Genomic DNA, 22,901 nt, shown 5'->3' with positions numbered 1-22,901 from the left:
AAAAAACTTATAAATAGAGAGTTTCAAAGGAAGAATATAAAGGTGCACAAGAAAAACCAAGTGTAAAGTCTTGGTGTGACTTAAAGAGTGATGATTAAAATCCACAGCTACACCAATATAACTTTATTGGGAACCAGATGTAGGCTGCGGAGCTAAAAGGGCTGGTAGCTTAGACTAGCGTACCATTACCTGTGGTCGACATGTTTCACTGCCTACTGAGTCTATTGGCAGTTTCATCAGGGCTCACCACATAGTCACTGCACCAGAGTTGGACATCATCCGTACAGGCACTGTCAAATTAAAACATACAGACAATCCAGTCCTTGGTGCCGGGATTTGTTGTGATTGTATGTAGTTGAGTGGAGGGCCATCCCTTGAGCACCATTAAATCCCTCTAAGCTCCTTTTTGGTTTAATATGAAGTCATGCTTAACAAGTTAACAAAGAAGGGGGATAAAGAGATGTACAATGCTGTGAACTAAGTCTGGTTACCTATCAGGGCCGGACTGGCCGTTGCGGGCACCGGGCAATCCCCCGGTGCACCGCAAGGGTGGGGGCCGGTTTTGTGCCCCTGGGGGCCGATTTTGTCACATTGCCGTTTTTGCAGCATAGCTGCAAAATAGGCCCTGTAACAAAATCGGCTGAAAACCGGACCCGACAAAGAGCTCGGTCGCACCCCCAACGGCCCCCCCTCCCCCCGGGGAGGGGGGGATGGCCGAGCACTTTGCCCGGGCCGGTTTTCGTTCCCAGTCCGACCCCGTTACCTATCTAAATTGTCAACAGTATAATTATATTAAACATGCATAAACCATCATGAAAAACTGAATTTGGGATGTCAAGGAGGCTTCAAGACTTCTTGCTCTGAAGTGCTACGTACAAGGTAAATTCTAGCTTGAAGATCAATAAACTTTGTAATTGGGGACCATAACTTTAAGCACTTCACAGTGAGGGACACAGGGTATACATAAGCTGTATCTAGTCTGTGGTTATGGCAAACTGCATACCACCAAGCTTGAAAGGAAAGATTAGAGAAGTCTTTCCAATGTTTATTAATTTGTTGAAAAGCTACTCCTAAAAGCAGATCCAAAATTCATACATTCGAAGAGCAATTAGACCAACCTTCAAATAAAAAGCCTAAAAAGATATTGGTAAAGGAAAAGGGCATTGTAGAGCCAAAGATAAAGGTTATCTGATCCCAAACACGTTTCCAGAATTCATGAACCTAATGGCAGGTAAAAATTAAGTGTTTTAAATCCACATGTGGTAGGGAACAGGACCAGCAGGTATTAGACACATCATCATTCATCTTATGAAGAAATGTGGGTGAAATAAGCAATCTATTGTATATAAAGAAAAGTGTCTGTGTGGTGTTAGCTGATTTAGAGGATGTTCTTATCTTGAGACAAATGTTGTCCCATAAGTGAATGTACCAATCTACATCTAAATCCCACTTTCAGTCCAACTCCGCTTTGGTTTTATCCCTGTTAACCTTTGATTTTCGTAGGTGAGCATATATGGTGGATACTTTGGGGCATGTGCTGAGAAAAGTACGATTAAGATTAGTAGAAGTGGGATATGAAATGGGAGTAAGGTTAGCTTGATCACTAGCAAGACTCAAAGCATTTTGCAATAGTTGGTAATTATTTCTAAATGAGAGAGGAAGATTAAATAAACATCGAGCCTGAGGAAAAGACATGACCGTACCATTATGGACTAGCTGGTTAACCCATACTAAACCCTCCTGCCTCCATGCTTTCCAGTAGAGGGGCTTAACCTTGATTGTTAGGAATTTATTGTGCCAAAGGGTGGATTTTAGGTAATGCTACCATGTCTATGGGCTTATCAAATCAGAGTGCGTTCAATAATTTATTTGTGTGCTTAACAATGGGAGTGGATAGCTTTTGGGGTTTCTGAGTATATGACAGATATTCTTGAAAGGAGAAAGGATTAAGGTACGAATATTCAGGCATGACTTAAAGTGGAGAATCCGATAAGGGACCAAGTAGCCACCTAGAGGATTGGCACAATATAAAAGCTCTGTCGTAATTAGGAAAGCCAGGAAAATTTACATCCCCTTCCAATTTTGGACGCGTGAGTTTTGATAGGGACATACGAGCCCTGTTATTATTCCAAAGGACAGAGACTAACAAGGAGATAATTTTTTTTAAAGGTTTGGGTTATGGCAACTGGTATGTGAGAAATAGGATAAAGAATTATCGGAGATAACGTCATCTTTATAGTGTCTAATCTCCCCCACCAAGAAAGGTAAAAAAGGTGCAATTTGTCTACCAAGGCAGAAGGCAGATATTTTTAAGAAGCATTTATCCAAATTAATGGAGATCGTGGCTTTCATTAATGTAGAGAAATACATAACCAGATACTTTATGTGCTTGGGGTTCCAATTAAAATTTCTTTAAAAGTAAATTTAGTTAAGGGTAATATTTCACATTTGTCACTGTGTAACCTAATCCTGAAACAGAAGAGTATGCAGTCACTTCTTGCAAAAATGTAGGAAGGGAGGAGTGTGGTTTCGAGAGAAAAAATAAAATATCATCTGCATTTAATATGTGGCTATTCAGAAGCAAACCCATAGATATTCGGGTTCTGATGAATTTTAGATAAGAATGGTTCTAGAGCTAGATAAAAAAGAAAAGGAGATAGGGGACACCCCTGTCGAACACCCCTTCTCAAATGGAAGTATGGGGAAGTAAAGCCATTAGCAAAATTGCCGCCCTTGAATTTGAATATAAGAGAGAAATTTGATTAACAATTTTTGGGCCAAAGCTAAACCATTACAGTGTTAAAAAAACATAAAAGGCCAGTACACCCTATCAAACGCCTTTTCAGCGTCTAATGCGATAGCAGCCATGGACACGAATACAAGAGAAGTAAAAGAGTATGTAAAAAAATAAGCGAGTATTTTCAGCTTCCTTTGACAAAGCCAGATTGCTCCCTACCCAAAAGTTCAGGTAGAAATTACTCTAATCGTAGGGACAAAGACTTTGAAAACATTTTATAATCAGTATTCACTAAATAAATGTGTCTATAATTTCTACAAAAACAGGTGTCCTTGTCCTCCTTGGGTATGAGACAGATCAGGGCTTCCAAAAAGGAACCACCAGAAGCACCTGCCTGTAAAAAAGAAGTTAGCAGTGTGTTTTACTTGGGGATAAGTAAATGAGAAAAATAAATAAAAAACTCCACAGTAAAACCATCAGGTCCTGGGGCCTTATCTTTTTTAAGCATAAGTAATGCAATATGTAATTTCTTCACTGAAATATCAAGTTCCAATGAGTCAACGTTCAGATGAGCATCAAATAACTTTTCGATGGAAGAAAGATAGTCTGACATGACATCATCTGTAGGAAAGGACTCCAGTGTGTACACAGCTTGGGTAGCTGTTGATCATCAATTTACGACTCAATGTTGAATTTGTTTTTTTAACCTCAAGATAATGGGCCAGTATTTTGCCAGATTTATTCTGATCACCATAACATTTTGCACTGGATTTCAGAAGATATAAAGAAGTGTTTTTGGTAGATTCCTTATTAAACTTAAGTTTAGTAGCCATGAGCTCCGACAAACATTCTTTTGACTTGGTAATGTAGTAGGAATGTTCCAGTCTCTTTATCTTTGCAAACAGGTCAGTGGCCTTTTTACGGGCAATATGTCTTTTCTTGGAAACGTAATTAATAATAAACTCACGTGAGAAGGCATCCCATACTGTGAAAAAGGGGGGTTTCAGTTTCACTAAAAAGAAAATATTCCTAAAAAAAGAGGTAAAAAAGGAAGTAAAAACTGGATCAAGTAGCAGCGAGTTATTGAAGCGCCTTCGTCTGGAGACCTATGGTTTGCTAAGTATATCTAATGAAATAAAAAGGGGAGAGTGTTCAGATATCAATATAGAGCCAATTTCTGCAGATTGTATGGATTGAGAAATGTTATGAGAATTAAAAATGTAATCAATAGGGGGCGTGGCTAGCAGCCGATGATGGCGGCAGCAACCTAGAGAGGCTCCTTTTTCATGGGAAATCCACTAAGTCGATCAAGAACTGAAAAGTGTGTTACTACTAGAATTGTGTTATTGCAGGTGCGATTGATTCCTTATGGACGTTTTGTGTGTTGTGCGATTGAAGATGGCGGATGAACGACTTAATGCCGCAGGGCTGGATGGGGCGCGGACTAGTGGCTCCGCCCTCCGAATATTTTCTTGGAACGTGCGAGGCCTGGGGGACAAGGTGAAACGTGGGCTAGTTCTGTCTGAGCTGAAGCGCCATAAACCAGACATAGCACTCCTGCAGGAGACTCATTTGGTGGGAGGGGCTACCAAGGCCTTAGACAGGAGAGGGTATAGGATGATTATACATTCGGAATTTTCCTCTGGTTCACGGGGCACGGGTGTCCTGATTAAAAAATCCTCACACTTCATCACACTGAGTACTAAAGCCGATAATCAGGGATGTTTTGCGGCGGTAGTGGGGCAGTGGGACGGTCGTCCGTTGACAGTGGTCTCGGTGTATGTTCCGCCGTCCCTGCATTCAGTGATGCTCCCAGCCCTGGGTGATTTCTTGTTATCTCTCCCAGACAGTGATGTGATCTTGGGGGGAGACTTTAATGCAGCTGCGGACCCGCAGCTTGACAGGTTTCCGGTGGCTGCTTTGCCGGGGGGACCCTCCCGGTTTCAGCGGTTCCTAGAGGCACTGGGACTAATAGATATCTGGCGTCATGTTCACCCTCTGGTCAGACAATACCACTCCACTGTTCACAACAGTCTCTCCCGCATTGATTATTTCTTAGCGTTGGGGGAGGGTGTACAGCGCGTAGACACAGTAGACATACACCCCGAGGCATTTCAGATCACTCTCCGTTAACTCTCACCATTTCCACCCAGACAAAGTCACGTCGCCGCCTATACCCTATTCAGGCCTCTTACCTTAAAGTCCCGAAAATCAAGAAGGCTCTTCAAAAGGCCACGGAGCAATACTTTGTTGAGAACGAATCGACTGTGGCATCCGCCGAGGTTCTCTGGGAGGCCTATAAAACAGTGTTGAGGGGACAGGCTATACGCTCCATTTCGGCGCATAGGAAGGAACAGGCAGCTGAGCAATCTACACTCGAGCTCCAACTGCACGCAGCCACAGCAGCGCACGAAGCTGACCCCACAGAGGACATGGCACACAACCTTACACTCCATCAGCGACTATACACGGACCACGCACGCCTCGTAGTGCAGGGACATATCACTGAGGTACAGAATCGAGTGTATGATGTGGGTGACAAGGCGGGAAAGATGTTAGCCTGGCTTGATAGGAGAGGGGGTAGCTCCAAGGGGATCCAGCAGGTGAAGGATGGGAACGGCGCGATGCTGACTGACCCCGAACAAGTAGTGGAAGCACTGGCGGCCCACTTCGAAAGAGTGTATACTCCCAAAAGGGAGGTGACTGCAATTATGGCCCAGTGTGCGCTGAGCGACATAGATGTCCCGACATTGCAACCGGAGGCTATGGCCGACATAGATGCGGCATTAACCACCGACGAACTACGGATAGCCATAGGGGCGCTCAAACCCTGAAAAGCACTCGGCCTGAATGGCATTCCGGTCGAATGGTACCAGGCACGCTCTGAGGACCTTTGTCCTTATCTACTTAAAATGTACAACGAATGCCGCGAGAGGGGGCAGCTCCCACTGGACCAGCGCACGGCCACGATCGTGGCTATACCGAAGCCCGGCAAGCCTCAGGAGGAATGCTCATCCTACCGCCCCATATCCCTGCTGAACGCAGAAAGTAAAATCTTGGTGAAGCTCCTGGCTAACCGACTGCTGGCTCACCTGCCTGATCTTATCCATCCAGATCAGTCGGGGTTCATGCCCCACAGAAACACTGCGCTAAATCTTCGTAGGGTTCATGGGGTGTTGGCGAGGGCAGACCAACTTAGTGATAGTGCAGTTATATTGGCCCTGGACGCGAAGATGGCTTTCGACTTGGTGGAGTGGGTCTACCTTTTCGAAGTACTGTCTCACATGGGCTTTGGCCCGAATTTCATATCCTGGATAAAACTACTCTACGCGGCACCAGTGGCACACGTAGTTGCAAATGGCCACATTTCACGCACGTTTCCACTTGGGAGGGGCACCCGGCAGGGTTGCCCTCTGTCTCCCCTGCTCTTCGCACTCACCCTGGAACCTTTGGCTATCCGCATAAGACAGACTCCCTTGCTCAAGGGAATTCAATGGAAGGAGGGATGGGAAGACTGCCTGTCCCTCTATGCGGACGACATGCTTGTGTATCTGACGGATCCCGAGCGCGGAGTTCCGGCCCTTCTGCACTTGTGCGACGATCACGGCAAAGTCTCTGGCTACACCATAAACTGGAGAAAGTCGGAGATGTACGTGTTGGCGGGTCAAACCCCGACACTCGGGCCAGACTGCCCTCTGAGACTGGCTGGTTCCTCCTTTAAATATTTGGGCATCCATGTCACGGGGGACCCACTTGAATACAGGAGACTGAACTTGATGCCACCGCTGGAGCGCCTCAAGCAGGACGCCACCTTCTGGGCAGGGTTGCCATTAACAATGCTGGGGAAAGCAGCGCTGTACAAAATGAAATCACTGCCCCGCTTTCTATACATCCTAGATAACACACCATTCCCGGTGGCGGCGGGATATTTCAGGAAGTTCGCGGTGGTGGTTTCTGGGCTGTTGTGGGGCAATCGGCCGGCGCGCATAGCCCAAGCTAAACTCTGCAGAGGCTGGTATGATGGGGGCATTGCACTTCTGAACTTGCATTTGTACTACTGGGCAGCACAACTTAGGCCTATTAATCAGTGGCTACACGCCCCACAGTCTGACCCAGCATTCCAAGCAGACAGGGCGCAGTTGGGCATCAATAACATATTTGCCCCACTTTATGATCGGAGAAAGTTGAGACGGCTCATAGGACCCACTAAACTCACTGTGGACACCTGGCATGTGGCGACAGCTGCGCTAGGATGGAAGGGGAAGATCACCAAACTCACCCCGCTCTGGGACGCACGCGCCTTGGGCAACTTGAGGACTAGCAAGGGGTTCTCCCTCTGGGACTCCATCGGCATCTCCACAGTGGGGGACATGTGGGAGCGGGGGGATGCGATTTCATTCACCCGCCTGAGAGAAATATATGATCTGGGGCCACACGAATCGTACCGATACGTGCAGATCCGCCATGCACTGCTCTCGGCCATCCCCTCCGGATCGACTCTCCCTGAGTCTTCCCCGCTGGAGGATCGCCTCCTGACCGACTTCATGGTGGAGAGAGCAACTTCCTTGACGTACCGTAAGCTCCTCAACAATTCGCCAGATCCTCTGGCTCCCCTCAAGGAAAGGTGGGAACAGGAGGTAGGCGCCCTGGATGAGTACGAGTGGAATGAGGCTCTGGCTTCCCCGAAAGAGGTGGGCATATCGGCTAGGATGAGGCTAGTCCAACTAAAGGTCCTTCACAGGGTGTACTATACGAGGACACTGCTACACCGCATCCACAGAACACCACACCCATTTTGCTTGCGTGGCTGCGGGGAAGAGGGCACCTTCTTTCACACGTTTTGGGACTGCCCTCGCATACAAAATTATTGGCGACAGATACTGCGTACTGTATCCCAGGTGCTAGAGATCTCGGTTCCCCCGGAGCCAAGGTGGTGTCTCCTCAATGTATGGGAACCGACAGATTTGTCTCGGCATGGTCGACTCTGGGTGACACTGGGAATGATGGTAGAGAAGCGGGACATTGCACAGCGTTGGGGGGTGGCAGACCTTCCAACAACGTCACAATGGTGCATGAATATGGATGGAACAATGATAACTGAAAGGGCGGTGTACTTGAGTCGGGCTTGTCCAGGCAAATGGAATAAGGTGTGGTCCCCATGGAATGCGTACCGAGGTGACATTTGCGATCCACTGCTAGAAGACGATCCACTGGACTCAGATGACGAGGGGGGGGGGAGGAGTGAGGGGGAGCGATTGAGGTAAAGGGTCCTTTCGGGAGGGAAGTGGGGGGGTGACAGTTTCTGTACATTCCACATTAGATCCTAGACAACACACGGCACCATATCCTGTCCTGGGGACTTTTCTTACAGCTATCCTGCAATGTTATTTATCAATGATCGCATTGTGATTTCCCGCTGTTCTTTTGTTTCCTTTTTTATTTTTCATCAAAAAACAAAAAACGAAAACCTCATTTAATTTGTATGAAACGTGTACTAGAGACCTTCACTTATTCATGTGACGAGCCTTATTATACAGTGGCTTCTTTATCACGTGGACCCTATTTCTGCAAGGCTGTCATTGCTATCTCTTTTTATTTAGCGGCCGGCCCCTCGGGGTTGTAGGCGACTTGCTGTGTAACTGTAAGAAGGTACAATAAAGGTTTTAAAAAAAAAAAAATGTAATCAATACGTGACTGCGTCTGATGTGTCGGGGAAAAATATGTATATTCTCTCAAAGTGGGATTACATAATCTTCAGGCGTCTATTTATTTTCTATTTTGAAGAGATTGCAAAAATTATTTATGAGCCTTAGTTGATATGAAAGAGGCCAAGGAGTTGCGGTCAATGACAGGTGTATTATTTGATTGCAGTCACCTACCAGAATGAGATTATCATGACAACACTGCAACAATTTCTTAGCAAGGTGAGACCAAAAAAGAAAATTACCTATAGTTGGTGCGTAGATATTAAATAAAGAGAGTGGAACATTCCCAATCAGCAAATCAGTAAATAACCAGCGATGCACATTATCAGATTCCTGAGACACAAGTTTAACACAAAGTGATTTGTAACATAATGTGATGACACCATTTCGTTTACAGTCACCCGGAGAGAAGAAGACTGCACCTACCCAATCTCTCTTCAATATTAAGGAGTCGGTCTGTGTCAAATGTGACTCTTGAATCAATGGAATGTCTGCTTTCAATTTAGCTAAATGTGTTAAAACACATTGTCTTTTGATCGGTGAATTCAATCATCATACATTCCAAGAAATAACACTCAATGTCATAAACTAATTATTAAAAAAGCAAACTGAGGTAAACAGAATATAGACTTGATAAAATGTAAACCACAACATCATGCATAATAGGAAAAAACATAACACTGAACATCGTGTATGAAACTGAAAAGAATGTCAGAGAAAGCAAGATGGAGGAGTAGCAGTTAAGAGAGGGAGAGAATGAGAAAAGAAAATAAAGAGACGGCAAAAATTAAGAGACAAAAAATAAGAGAAATGGAAAAACAAAAGTGAAAAAAAAATACCAATATAATTCCCAAAAAGATGGGGTGAAAACACATAGAAGACTGGTGCATCGAGATCTCGTGGAGGGGGAAAAGAACGGATTTGATAAGGTGTGACAAGGTGTGAGACAACTACAAGTACACAAAATGTGGTACCTAAAGGGAAAAACGGATGAAAGCAAGTTAGCGGCTAATAATTAAAAGAAAAAACAGCCAAATATAATATGAACGTCAAAGAGGAAAATTATTTAAAAAAAAGAAGGAAGTGCACAGCAAATGCAGAGAAACAGGGAAAAAAAAGGGAGGAATCTGAACATCAACACTGTATTAAGAATTTTCAACCATAATGAGTGGTTGAAGAACCAGAAATGTCCATAGACTTTGTTTTGCAAGAGTTGAGAAAACGTTTAAGTTTAACTGGATACTCATAAGTAGTCGCCCTATTTCTGTAGGTGACCTTGAAAAGACAAGGATGAAAAAGACCACATCTAGCACCAAGAGCACGAAGGTCCGGCCTCATATTTAAAAATGGTCTAATTCTGTCCGCCGTACTCTTAGCATGATCTTGAGAAAAGAATAAAGTGTGACCTAACCAAGAGATACGTGTTGTCATTTTAGTAGCCGAAAGAACCATAAGAAGATCTGTATACTCCAGGAAATATAAGATGACACCTCTTGAGCGATTTGAACCAGACGCTTCATGTTAGCCTTACCAGAATTCACCGAAATAGTTTCTGCTTATGCTATAGTTGAAGATATGCCATTCTTTGTCTGAGATGCTAAGGGAGATTCCATTGCTGCAAATTTCGAGAAAACTGTGGAGTTTTTGGTGAAACTGCACACCAGAGACAAAGTAGTAGAGCTTGGTCTTCTTATTCTTCCCATATACTATGTTCAATAAAATCATAAATATGAAGACTCCTTCGTGAGAGTGAGGAAGTAAGCCGAAGCTTGTAGTAAGAGAAGAAATCCAGTTGGATACGGCAAATGAATGACCAAAAATACAGTTCGTGGCCAAATAACTGGATAACTTTGAAGAACACACAACTTTTGATATCAGCGTCAGAATGGGGATTTGTAAGCTGGACCTCCAAACAACAGATTAATCCCTCTCTTTTCTGTGTATTATCTTCCTGAAGCACCAGAAAAAAATCATCATAATTGAGGTATGTAGAAATATAGTGAGCATGCACCTCAAAACATGATGCTGTTCTCCAACGTCATCCTCTGAGAGATAACAGCGGGAAGGTTGAGGCGCTTCAGATGCGATGAATGGAGCGGCCGCACTACAAAATGGCAGATGTTACTGAGGGCAACATGTTATTGAGGGTAACAGATATTGTAAGAAAAACATAATTTCCATACATGCAGAGAGCCTCAGAATACACCAGGCTTCCCTTAGCTAGACCTACATGTTGCCACGGCAGTAGGTCGCGGAGACTGCCGAAAGCAATTATCAGCTTGCACCGCTGCACCAAAGCTCATGGAGCAGTCGCCATCTTCCTTGGGTGTCAAGCCATGCCCCCCAGACCAGAGTATAGTTAATGCCTTGTATGTGTGGGTAGACTGCGTGGCAAGAATCACAGTTTCCAATTGGCCTCCCCCTAGGTAAAATTAGCAAGTTAATCCTCATAGAATGGGGAACTATCATCTGGATCATCTTTTTCCAGGTCAAAGTCTGCTGGGAAATCTCAATTCCGTGTGGAATTCTGGTCCCATTTACCACCAGCTTTGAGCATGGTGTGGTGGGGTGTGCAGGGCACAAGTCGCTAAAAAGAAGTGGGGGGACTAACAAAGATAGCAGTATGCAAGTGACATCATGACTTGTGACATCACAGCACACATTCCAAAGCATGACATCAAGGTGCAGCATCACAAGATGTGACATCACCAGAAGTGACATCAGATCTTAATACTCAACCAGAGTTCCCGTATCCAGATTTCCCTATCATATAGGGAAATCTGGATATGAGAACTCTGGTCCACTTATAATTTAGCATCAACTAGTAAGCTGTCCCTAAACTGGGAGTTTCTTTCCGTGAATTAGAAATGGATTGCATGTATCATTCAAAAGGAACACATTCTCTACTCTTTTTCATACTGATTTCTTTTCTTACTGAAAAATCCCTTCCTTTTGTGAGAAATAGTAATCATGTCTACTCTTTGTAGCACTGTTGATACTGATGCTGTGCTCCTGCATGCATCCAATGTTTGAACACATATTCCTACTTTTCGCCAGGTACATCAGCACGCAAGTGGGATCTGCCATAATTTCTTCAACAATGCTTATCGACAACGAAGAGCTGAGCACACCTGTGTACTACAATCTCTGGCACAAAACCGAGGTATGACTTACTTTCTCTTATTACAGTTATTACAGTTTGATAGGAAGGACCTAGGTATGATTAGAGTGAAAATAATTGTAATTAAAACTAGGGGTGGATGACACATAAAGCCCTACATAGCACAACCCCAGCTATTAAGCAAAAAAGCTAGAGCGGTCAGGAGGTTACAGACATTCGCGAAGCTCGAGCTCACTACTACTAAAAACCTCAATCCTTCCACAAAAAGAGAACTGGGTGCAGAGCTTTCTCAGGTATTGCACCGAAGATTTGGAACAACCTTCCCCAGACATACGCAGAATCGCCTCCTTTACCGCCTTCAAAAAAGAAGCAAAAATGTTTCTAATCATAAATCTTTAACTCTGTGATGTTTATTTGCCACTGATGATATTCAAACACCAATGTCTACCTCTTTTGTATTATATGCGATTTCCAATGGTATGTATTATATGTGATAACAATGTACTGTAAAGTGCTTTGATACCCCCGTGGGTCATGTTTGCACTATATAAAACTTTATAAATAAATAAAAATAAATTTCCCCCCAAACAAATTTCCAAATTCCATGAAAATATCACAAAATTAGAGCAAAGTCTTCTTTGCAGGGATCTTGGCTGACTTTTTTCACATGAGCTGCACTCCAGGTTTTATGATGAAAAATAACTTACATGGACAAAGGAACTGAGGCATGGGTCAATTATTAGATTATCTGACCCACAATCTGTGAGTACTGATTATAAGCAAATATACATATTGAAGTGCCCATACTTATTAACGTGGTTACAAAATTTTGATGTACCTGTAAAAGCCTTTTATAACATCCATGCTATTTGCTACTTGCAATTGTCCCTGGGCGATGGATATGATTTTGACTATTGCATATTCTCCAGGGCCTGATTCACAAAAGATATGGAAATTTGCAACCTCAGGTTTAGCACTTGTCAAGGATGCAGATTTCCATATCTGGAGTTTAAATGTACATCTGCATGGAACACAGCTTTCCAGACATGGTCCTGTACAACTTTTCATGAATGTGGGCTTGCAACTTGTACAGAATGAAAACCGGTACTTGGGGAAATGTCATCCGATTTGTGCAACAGCACTTTCTTCTTTTTTTTCTCCATGGGGATTAGGATTACTCCATGATCGCTCCCCTTATTTAAATTCAGACCAATCTCTTTGTTACTTTTGAAAGAGATTTAATCCCATAGTTGAGAGGAGTAAATCTCCCATTATTTGGACAAGTTTGAAAAAAGTCAATGGATACTCACAAACTTGGGATTTTGTGTTTCACAAACTTTCTAAGAGACCCATGCCCTTAAACACCACTTTCCCAACCCTGACAAATAATTCACTTTTTTAATATTACACCATAGTCGGGTAAAATTACACTAGTGTGAATCAAGCCATTTGCTTAGATGTACTAATGGCTTTGAGAATCATGACAGAGAATGTTAAGGTGTTGACACACAACAATATTTACCGTTGTAATTGCATTTATGATTCCAAAAGTTGAATTTAAGATAGCAATTCCCAAATCCAGTTTCTCAAATTCAGAATTTGAAAAGTTTTTCCCCCATATCTCTCTTATGATGATAGAAAGTCAGCCAGTGCAGCACATACTCCTCAGTCGTGAATATATGGTTAACGTTGAGAACTGGAAAACATTTCTTATGTGGAGAGAAAAAGAAAAAATAATATTTATAGATCTACAAGAAGACTACCATGATATATACATTTGGAATTTCTGGACCTTGAACAATGTGCCTATCTAGACAAATTATCGGCTGAAACATGTAACGTTACATGTTAACCACATGAATGCTAAAGGTAATCCTCCAGGATGCTGACTTTTCTTGATGCCCATTGTTCATGACGAGCTCAGCTCGTCATGAGTGTATGGAGGTGTACATCATGACGAGCTGAGCTCGTCATGAGCGTCCAAGGAGTTAAAGCTGATTCAAAATAAAAAGGTGAAAATCTGGGCTGAGGTTTTGATCTCTGCAAAATGGGTGATGGGTGGGTACATAGAATAAATACAATATTAAAATTAATTAAAAATAATAAAACGTTACTTATAGTGCTTGCTACTATAAAGAATAATTGTTTTAGCTAGAGACTTATTAATATTCTCTTTCATGTAACAAGCTTGAAATGCAGCTAGAAAAAAAACATGCACACATTTTGCATACACTTCTTTATGGAAATTTCTGAGCCAGCATTTTGCGCTACATTTTAGTATGAAATGCATCCATACATTGACTTTGGAAGCAAGGATGCATTTCAAAACAAACAAAAGACTCTTGTATTTGGTGCATTCATGGTGTTCCCATGCTCCCACAATAGAAGGTGTACCCAAACGGAATCTCAAATACACAATTTAGAATAATTGCATAAGCTCAGACATTTTTCCTAACAAACTTAGTCTGCCCGCCATCCTATCGGGTATTGGGACCGCCCGCCATAAGGGTGGGGATCCAGTGGGGTATATTAGGATAAGCCCACCACTGTGGCGGGCGCATCCTGCATTGTTAGCATTGCACCGCCCGCCACAATGCTAACAATGCACAAATGACTTTGCATTAACAAAGCGGCAGGAACCGCGCAGTGCCTGCCGCTTTGTTAATGCAAATGCAGGGGGTACCACAGGGCCCCCAGAGTGAAGACATGGCACGGAAAGGCATCTAACTAAGCCCATGGTAATATGGCTGGTGGTGTCTAATAGACACCGCCACCATATTAAACCTTTTCCGCCCCGGCCGCAAGGCAACCAGGGCGGAAAAGCGGCGGACGGTCTTTCCGTCCGCCGCGGTCTCCCCCGCCATACTAATATGGCGGGGGGTCATTTATGTGAGGATGGCGGGCGGATTGCCCCCGCCAGGCCGGCAGTGTCTACCGCCAGCCTGGCGGGGGCAATCCGCCTGCCATCCTAATGACCCCCTTAATGTGATGTGCCAGAAAGTATGATAATATACAGTGGTGTCAGCAGAATTACATCCAGAACTTTTTTTAAAGCACAGCTGCCTCGCAATCATCCTTGGTCACCATGTGTATTCCATTGATAGCCTTGGCTTCTTAATGGAAATTTTATGAAGGGCATCTCTATTTTTTGCCAATATATATTTGTTCAAAAACCTATAATTTTCCATGACTGATAACTTCGCTGGTCATTGACCGGTAGGGCTCCAGAAGGCTTTGAAGCTTTGATGTATAGGACATTTGTGATTTAGCATCAGATCTTAATCGCCGCTTCCTAGACGGCCACACTCTTGCCATTGAACCTCTTGGAGTACTTCGGAAGTTTGAGTCTGGGTATTCTATTTCATTTAAAGGATCTTCTTATTGGTTGTTTGCGGTTGGGGTTACGCCCAACCACTGGCTCCTGCTTCACTGTCAATGACTTGTTAGCTGCTCAACTAATCTGCCTTTGGAGGGAGGCCAAGGACCACATAACATGGTGCAGGCACATAGATGAAGAAGTTGTCTCATTGCTTATGGACAGTCCCATGCAAAGGAGGGAACACATATTTCGCAAAAAAAGGGAGAACACCCAATATGTATTGTAGACTGGGCAGCACTGGGCAGCATAAGCATTGATATCATCTTCTGTCAGAAGCACTTGAGCTTGAAAAGTGACACACATGTCCCTGAACCATTGAGGTTCATAGGTTCTAGAGATGATCCCACACCAGAGGTGCAAATCATTGTGTGACACAATACAGGATCAATTACCTTAAAATTGTCTGGCATTGGTTTAGAAGCATGTATGATTATGAAAGAGATGTTTCACCTAGTTTAAGATATCATGTTCCTCACCATGCTTTCATTTCTTTCTCTGTCTCATGCACCGCAGAGTCCACAACACCATGACCATCAAGTTCAACCAGTCTGTGTCTTCTGGAACTTCAGCATCAGGTATGTTGTGTGTTCTCTCTGTCAAACACCATTATTAGATTGGCCCAGGCGTTTCATGCACCTGCTGCTGAGAGCTTTGTGTAGCACTCGGGTCATATGTTTGAATCCTTCTAGGGTTTACTTTTCCTTTCATCTTTCTAAAGAATTTGAAAAGTCTACTATTAACTTGGTAAGTAGTAACACTTGCATGCATACCTTTAGGGGTTTGAAATATTATCACTATTTTACAGTAGCAAGAGTAACTAAGCTGTTGTTGAGGGGTGATGTTAAGCCAGAGGGCTCTATGCCATATTACTATTGCAAATCAAAGAAAATTTACATTATTAAGTGTAATTCAAAATCTGTTTTATAAGAAGCAGTAAGGCTGATGTACACATACATTTACATTTACATTCCTACACATACTTCTACTCAAAGGTGTAGATGTACGACTTCTAGGAGTTCACACATATTGCCAGTAAAGTGTCCAGAGAACTGCATTAGTCACAGCTGGGTACAGCTATGCATTATGAAAAGGCAGCCATGCTGTGCAATGTACACTTTTTTCCTCCCGTGGAAAACCTTTGTTCTCCCAGTTTTGAGACTCATTTCCTTAAACCCCTCCAAAGGTTTTTTTTTTCGTTTCTCTTCACACCATGAGGGGGGGTTACAACAGGCCTTTGCTGGAATACATGCTCAACCTTTTCAAGAGTAGAAGGAGTTGTGGCTAGCATCGCGTATGCCAAAAAATTCACAATCCTGGGGATGATTACAAGGTTTCAAGGCAAACCATGCATTGAACCTTCCTCTTTATAAGAGACAGATGCACATGAATATGCACTTTCCTCTAATAAACTATTTTATTTAAAGTATGTTGATATAGAATTCCTTACATTTCAACTATAATGTATTGATATTTAAAAGGTAGGAATCAGATAATAGAATTAGAAATTAAAAGAGGAACTCAAATACTTTTAACCACAAGGTCTTTAGGAAAAGTTGTTTCCTCCTTAAGGCACAAAACCTGATAATAGTAAATATTTCCCTGCCTTCTTAAAAAAATCTTACACATAAGTATAAAACGAAGAGTCTGAAAATGGCCTATTTTATCTTCAAGAAGATTGCCATTTTTACATTATAAACTCTCTGAATTATAAAGCCATTGAGATGATGAATTGTCTAAGGATGTGGCTGTGACAAACCTCTTTAGATGTATGTAATTGATCAGATGCTTACCGGTATAGGATGCCAAACGATTGGAAAGTACATATTCAGCTCACTTTTAAAAAGTGGGAAGCAAATGTGCATTAAAAAAAATGGGAACAAAGCCAATGTTTTGCTCCTGTAACCTGATATGTATGAAATTGTGTCATTACAACTGCTTAACCACAGCAGCATGGATCCCAAGGGGCCTGCCTCAAACCATTTTAAGGACGTGGTGAATCAGGTCCCTTGCAAGTCTATTGAGAGCTCTTCCTAGTTTAACCAAGGTCTTTCTTTTGACATCTGTTTTCCCAATTCATAATATTCACAGTCAAACCTTTGCTAAACAGGTGGTTTATAGTTGGAAGTTAGTTGTTGTGGGTGATTCTTTTTTTTGACCCTCTGTTAAGGATACTCTTGGAGTATTATATTAACAAATAAAGCCAGGGTATGTTTTATCACTTTTAAAAGGTCACATATGAATTTATAGCATCAATCCCTCCGTGGGATATACCTCTAATGTGAAATACATTCAGTGAAATTTTGCTTTCATGATCGACAACAGACTTTGTAATACAATTGAGTTCTATTGATAGTATTACCAATATTAATTAAAAAAAACATAGGTAAGTGTTTATTTTGATGCAAAGGCACCTACATTTCGATTAAAAGAAGCCGTTTTCAGAAGGCTAATATCTATATTGCAAGTATTCAATAAAAACATCACAAAACAATTAAAGAATTACAATTGTGTTTTTTTAATTCAGGCCTGTTTTCTCAGAGTCTAAGACATCAGTCCATTTCTATTCTTGAAAGTTTGAGTGCTTCAGTCTGTCATCCCTTCTATTGTTCATTTCGATATGCTTCAGCACAAACCCGAAGGTGTCCTTTTGTGCTCCCAGTCTCAGTGTAATGACTTAACGAGGAACTAGAAAGGCATCTAAATTTTCAGAATTTATTATTTTTTTCTGCTTCTTCACCCACCATAGAGCAGTACATATACTCCCAATGCTGTGTTGCATTGGGATATATGGAGAAGCGTGGCTCAATGGTTAGAGCGGCAGACCCTGATGCAGAAGTCTGGCCCGGGACCTGGGTTCAATTCCCGCCTCGGCAGGTCTTGGGCTCAATTTCCTAGGACCTGATCATTCTCGCCTCCGTGTCTATTCTAATCATGGGTCCCACTCTGCAACTCTGGGCAATAGCTTGCTTAATTGCCCCAACAACACTAGGATGCCTGGTTTCACCTTGGTGGTACCCAGGAGTGGACACTTCACAGGGAAAAGCCAGGAAGGGTTCCTCAGCGGTATTCGTACAAGTGCTGAGATGCCTCCGGGTAGCCATGTGCTATACAAGTAACTTTACATTTACATATAATTACCCACTATTTACAATCTTCGTAGTTAAATTCTTTGTAGTAGTTTTACACACCATACAGCTACCACATGGAATATCTGTTTTTAATAATTGTAAGCCACATCCGCCTGTTAGGGCTAACTCATTTTTGCTGTAAATTATACATAGCAGCTGTTTATTTATTTATTTATTTATTTATAAGGTTTTATATAGCGCGAACAAGATCCCGAAAGATATCAGAGCGCTTTACAGTAGTATGAAAGAGACAACATGAATGAGGTATCAACATCAATAGGGAAAAGGAAATAATAATACAGTAAACTGATGAATTCAAACAACAACACAAAATGTACATTATGATTATGATTATTCAATCTTTATTCGGATAAAATATCCATAAAAGCGCAATTTAATCACAGCCAAACAGGAAAAACAGCTGTTATATAAAAAGTCTCATTTAGATTCGAAACTAAATTATTATATGAATCCGTGGTGATTGCGACTAATAAGAAACACATAGGTTTGATAAAAAGAATTTCCACTGTAAACAATGTATGAAAAAGCACAGTGAAAATGAGCACTGTCACATTAAAAGTTGGCAAATAAATAAACCAATAAGATAACATTTAAAAGACAGTTGGACGGGCATTCAAAAATAACATCATATTATAATAAAGTGCAATGAGTGTAAAGTGGCTAGGCGGGACGGCTCGCTGCAAAAGAGAAGCACAAATTACAACATTGGTCATCCAGGACTATTTTGGGAAACCTTGATGTAGTTGTGGCACACTGGAAGATATCATTGCCATATTAAGAGAATGCCTGACCAACTTTCAGCCTTCCCAAACACAATGGTGGCCGTTCTTCCATTAATGGTCATGACTGATATATGGTGGGCAACTTTGCCATTATGGCGTCCTGTCGTGGCACTGTTAGAACTGGTTGGCATTAATAGCTTATCACAGGCATCCTTATTGTTAAAGAGAGCATCCATTGCATCCTATGCATTGGAAGCAGAATATGTTTCAAGAGAGGCATTTGTACACTGGAGTACTCAATGAAAAAAAAAAGTTGATAACTGGGGACTGCATATTTCGAAGGGTAAAATCATGTCTTTTCAGGAAAGGTTTTTTTCCTGGAAAAGTGAGATGGTTTGCCCAAAATGTAAAGTTTTATTTCATTGAAAAAAATGCATTTTTAGAAACGGATATGCTGATGACAAAAGCTTGCAATTCCAAAACACATTTAAAGATGGTAGTTGAATGATAATTCAGTCATGGTTGGGAAGATTTATTATTAGGTTATATCCTTTGCTCCAGAGGGTACATGATGCTTTTGATGTTATTTCATTAGTCAGGTGCTGACAATTTATTATTGGTAACCTTTTTGTTGGCATTTCTTCAACAAGAAATGCTTGGGTGGTTGCTACTGATAATCATACTTAGGGTGGTCATAGTGTAATGTTAACATATGTGGCCACTATTTTATTAGTGGCTTGCGGGAACTTTCTTTGAAAAGATGTACCTCTCACTAAATAAAAGGTTGGAGACCTCTGGTTTGTGTACTTCTTTCTTCACTTCCCTTGAACATTAAGGGGCTATATTTGAGCTCCCTCACAGCTTTATTTGCCCAATCAGTTTTGTCTTCAGTCTCGGAGATACCCCGGCACTCCTACCCAGGTGAAGGAAGAACTAAAGCCAAAACAGTTGTTTTGAAGGAATATAGGATATCAATTCCAATGACCATTATTTCAAACATGGTTGTTTACAGCAGTAACCTACACATGCCTCTATAGAGGTTGTGCAGATTTAGAAGTCCTATTAATAACAGGATTTGAGCATTAGATCCAAAATGTATGATGTAAGAATCAGTCTCTTTGGTGCTCAAAAGAAGTGATGGGTTCCAAAATAATGAGGGAGACCACGGAGATACCTCGTGAACATGTGAATTTTTCTGTTCGCCATCCCAGATGGTTCAGATGAGGATATGTTAGGAAAAAACACCACTTTCATCCTCAAGAAAGAACAGATACTTGAGAATAATGTTTCCATCATCTTCGGGTATAGAATGAACTTCACTGGCTTTATATTTATATTCAGGTGCATGGGTAAGACACATGCGTTGGAACAGGCAGACATGTTAAAGCCAGAGGTTGTTCACATGCATTCTCTTCTTTCTGAGCTACTTATTTTCTCACACACCCTCATCAACTTTTATATGAGAGTGGAAGCACCGTAAGTAGTGGCATACTCGGTGATTCCACCACAACAGTCCTTGCTGACTTGTCAGACATGGTTTTCTTTATTTTTTTTTAATTCAAACTTGGAGGTGAAAACAATTCTGAACACTTTAGTTGGTGGTGTGCAAACGTTACGTATTTTTGCTGAAATTCAGTTTTCCAATTTTCACACATTATTGTTCATACACTACATAGTTTTATAAGCAAATTTGCATGTTAGTGTTAAAGTTTGTGACCATTTCAATTTAAAATGTGCTGTCTGTAAATGAAATACACAACCACGTTGAAATGACCACACTGGAATCAGTATACGAGTCACACCAGCGACAACCAGACCAAAAATGGAGTCTCAAAAATAGTGTAATACATAAGTCTGCGTCTGCAGTCCCGGCATCCTATTCAGCTTCGTTGCTCCATTTTCATTAAAGGCACAAAAGTTAATATCAAAGCAAGTAATCTTATTTTTTTAACAGGTACACAGCATGGCCAGAAGATGCTCAATTATGAGCCCTACTTGCCATTCGTTCCACACACAATGAGACACTGGTTCTGTTCCATCCATCAACTCACGCAAACTTCATCACATCCTTCATAAACGCATGCATGTTGAATGATACTTTTATTCTTTTGAGGACAAATGGTAGATTTTTTATGTATATAGTGTGTGCCAGTTAGTTCTATTTACATTTGATTTACTTGGATACTATCACTCCTAATGGCGCTATGCGACACAAACTAGTCTGTTTTGATATTTTTCTGGCCTCGTTTGACTTCAGAAGAATATCCTTAAACCTTTTTTATTCTCTTTTCATTGCCTATTTAGATATTAAACAGGGATAAGCTCTCTCAATTAATCTATGACGATGAACAATGTGATTCATTGTATAAGTAATAATAGTGGAACAATTCATTCCCTGTCTAATATTTTGCATGACTGGAAACTCGGACATTAAAGTAGTGTATTTCTATCAGGGGTTTCATATGCAAATCAAATGATTAGTCGGTTATTGTCATGAATGACCACTACATCAAGGAATTATATTTCTTGTGGTTCCATGTTAATTAAATGTTAGGGTCACATGTATTGACAGCAATTTAATAAGCTATCTAGTTAAACAATTGATTACAATCCACTGTACATAATTATGCTCCTGATTAACACCAAAATCATTGTATTAAGAACTAGAAAGATCATTCAAAATATGAAGTTTTAGGTGGGCCAATTGAGTGTATAGGTTTTTGGAGATGGAAAGATTGGTAGTTTCTGTTTTTGGGAAAATGTGAATCAAAGTGCACAATGTGATCTCTTATGTTATCTTATGTTATGTTATCTAATCTGCGAGGGTATCCAGGTGCTGGAGAAGGCGCTTAGGTCCAGCAGTGTGCTTCGTTTAACAACCAGGTCTTCATCTTCTTGCAGAAGTTGAGGAGTGGTGGTCCTGTAGAGGTGGTCCTATAGAGGGAGTTTGTTACAGATTTTGGCAGCGATGAAGGAGGAAGCACGTCCTTCTGTCTTGCTTCTGTGGAGAGAGAGAGGTGGAGCACAGCTGTCTGAAGGGTTGATAGGGTTGGAGTCGGTCATTTAGGTAGGCTGGTCCTGCGTTGTGATGGGTTTTGTATGTGTGGATGTGAAGCTTGAATTTGCAGCATTTCTTGGATGTGTAGCCAGTGTAATTCCATGAGGTAAGGAATGATGTGCATGCTTCTGGGGACATCTAGGAAGAGTCTGGCAGTGATGTTCTGGATCGTTTGGAGTCTTTGTGTGAGTTGGATGCCGATAAAGAGTGCTTTGCCTTAGTGGACTCTGCTGCCGAAGAGACCGTGGGTTAGTGTACATCATGTGTACTTGGGGAGCCATTTGGAGATTTTGCACAGAATTCTGAGGATGTGGCAGCAGGATGCGATCATGGCGTTGACCTGTTTGTTCATTGGGAGCTTGTGAGGGGTTATGCCAAGGTTTCTGGCAAGTTTGTTTGGGGTGGCCATCTGACCCTGGGGGAATCTGCAGACAAGCTTCTTGTGTTCAAAGGCGAAAGTGGAAAGTCTGACTCATTGTGTCTTGTTTTAGAGGAAGGAGGCAATCCAACTCAGGGCATGCCCATAGATTTCTGATTCCTGAAGGGTTGCTATGAGAGTGCCATGGTAGATAGTGTCAAATGCCAACGAGAGGTCGAGCAGGATAAGTTAAGTGTTTTCTCCTCTGTCCATGATTGATCAGATGTCATGTGTTGCTGCTAGGATGGAGGTTTCCATGCTGTGTTTGCTGCAGGATCCTAATGGTGTGTAGTCCAGGAGGTGGTGCAGTTCAAGACAAACGGAGAGCTGCTTATTGATCTCCTTCTTGAGGACCTTGACTGAGAAGAGATGGGCCTGTAGTTGCTGAGATCTTTAGGATTAGCAGAGGGTTTCTCAAGCTGAGCATTGACCTCTACGTGTTTCCAGTTGTCCGGGAAGTATCCGCTGAGGATGGAAGATTGATGATGGTAATGAGGTTGGTGCTGATCAGCGTGCTTCCCAGGTTATACAAATGGTGAAGGTAAGGATTTTAGGGGGACCCTGAGTGGATGGTCTGCATGATTCTGGCGGTGTCATCTGTGGTAAGGGGGC

At 42.0% G+C, this 22,901-nt stretch overlaps 1 protein-coding gene across 2 annotated transcripts in view; it reads left to right on the top strand.

The window, feature by feature from the left end:
* Positions 1-22,901, top strand: part of ADGRD2 (adhesion G protein-coupled receptor D2) — a 381,222-nt gene that overhangs the window by 85,240 nt on the left and 273,081 nt on the right. For both annotated transcript variants that reach the window (XM_086919969.1, XM_086919967.1), the window contains exons 11-12: positions 11,500-11,605; positions 15,456-15,517. In XM_086919969.1, the coding sequence (XP_086776095.1) occupies positions 11,500-11,605; positions 15,456-15,517 (168 nt within the window). The remainder of the gene's footprint in view (positions 1-11,499; positions 11,606-15,455; positions 15,518-22,901) is intronic.

Source organism: Lissotriton vulgaris, chromosome 5, assembly GCF_964263255.1.
Source record: "Lissotriton vulgaris chromosome 5, aLisVul1.2, whole genome shotgun sequence".
Classification (NCBI taxonomy): Eukaryota; Metazoa; Chordata; class Amphibia; order Caudata; family Salamandridae; genus Lissotriton; species Lissotriton vulgaris.
The sequence above is the reverse complement of the archived record's forward strand: the minus strand, read 5'-3'. Positions and strand labels throughout refer to the sequence as shown.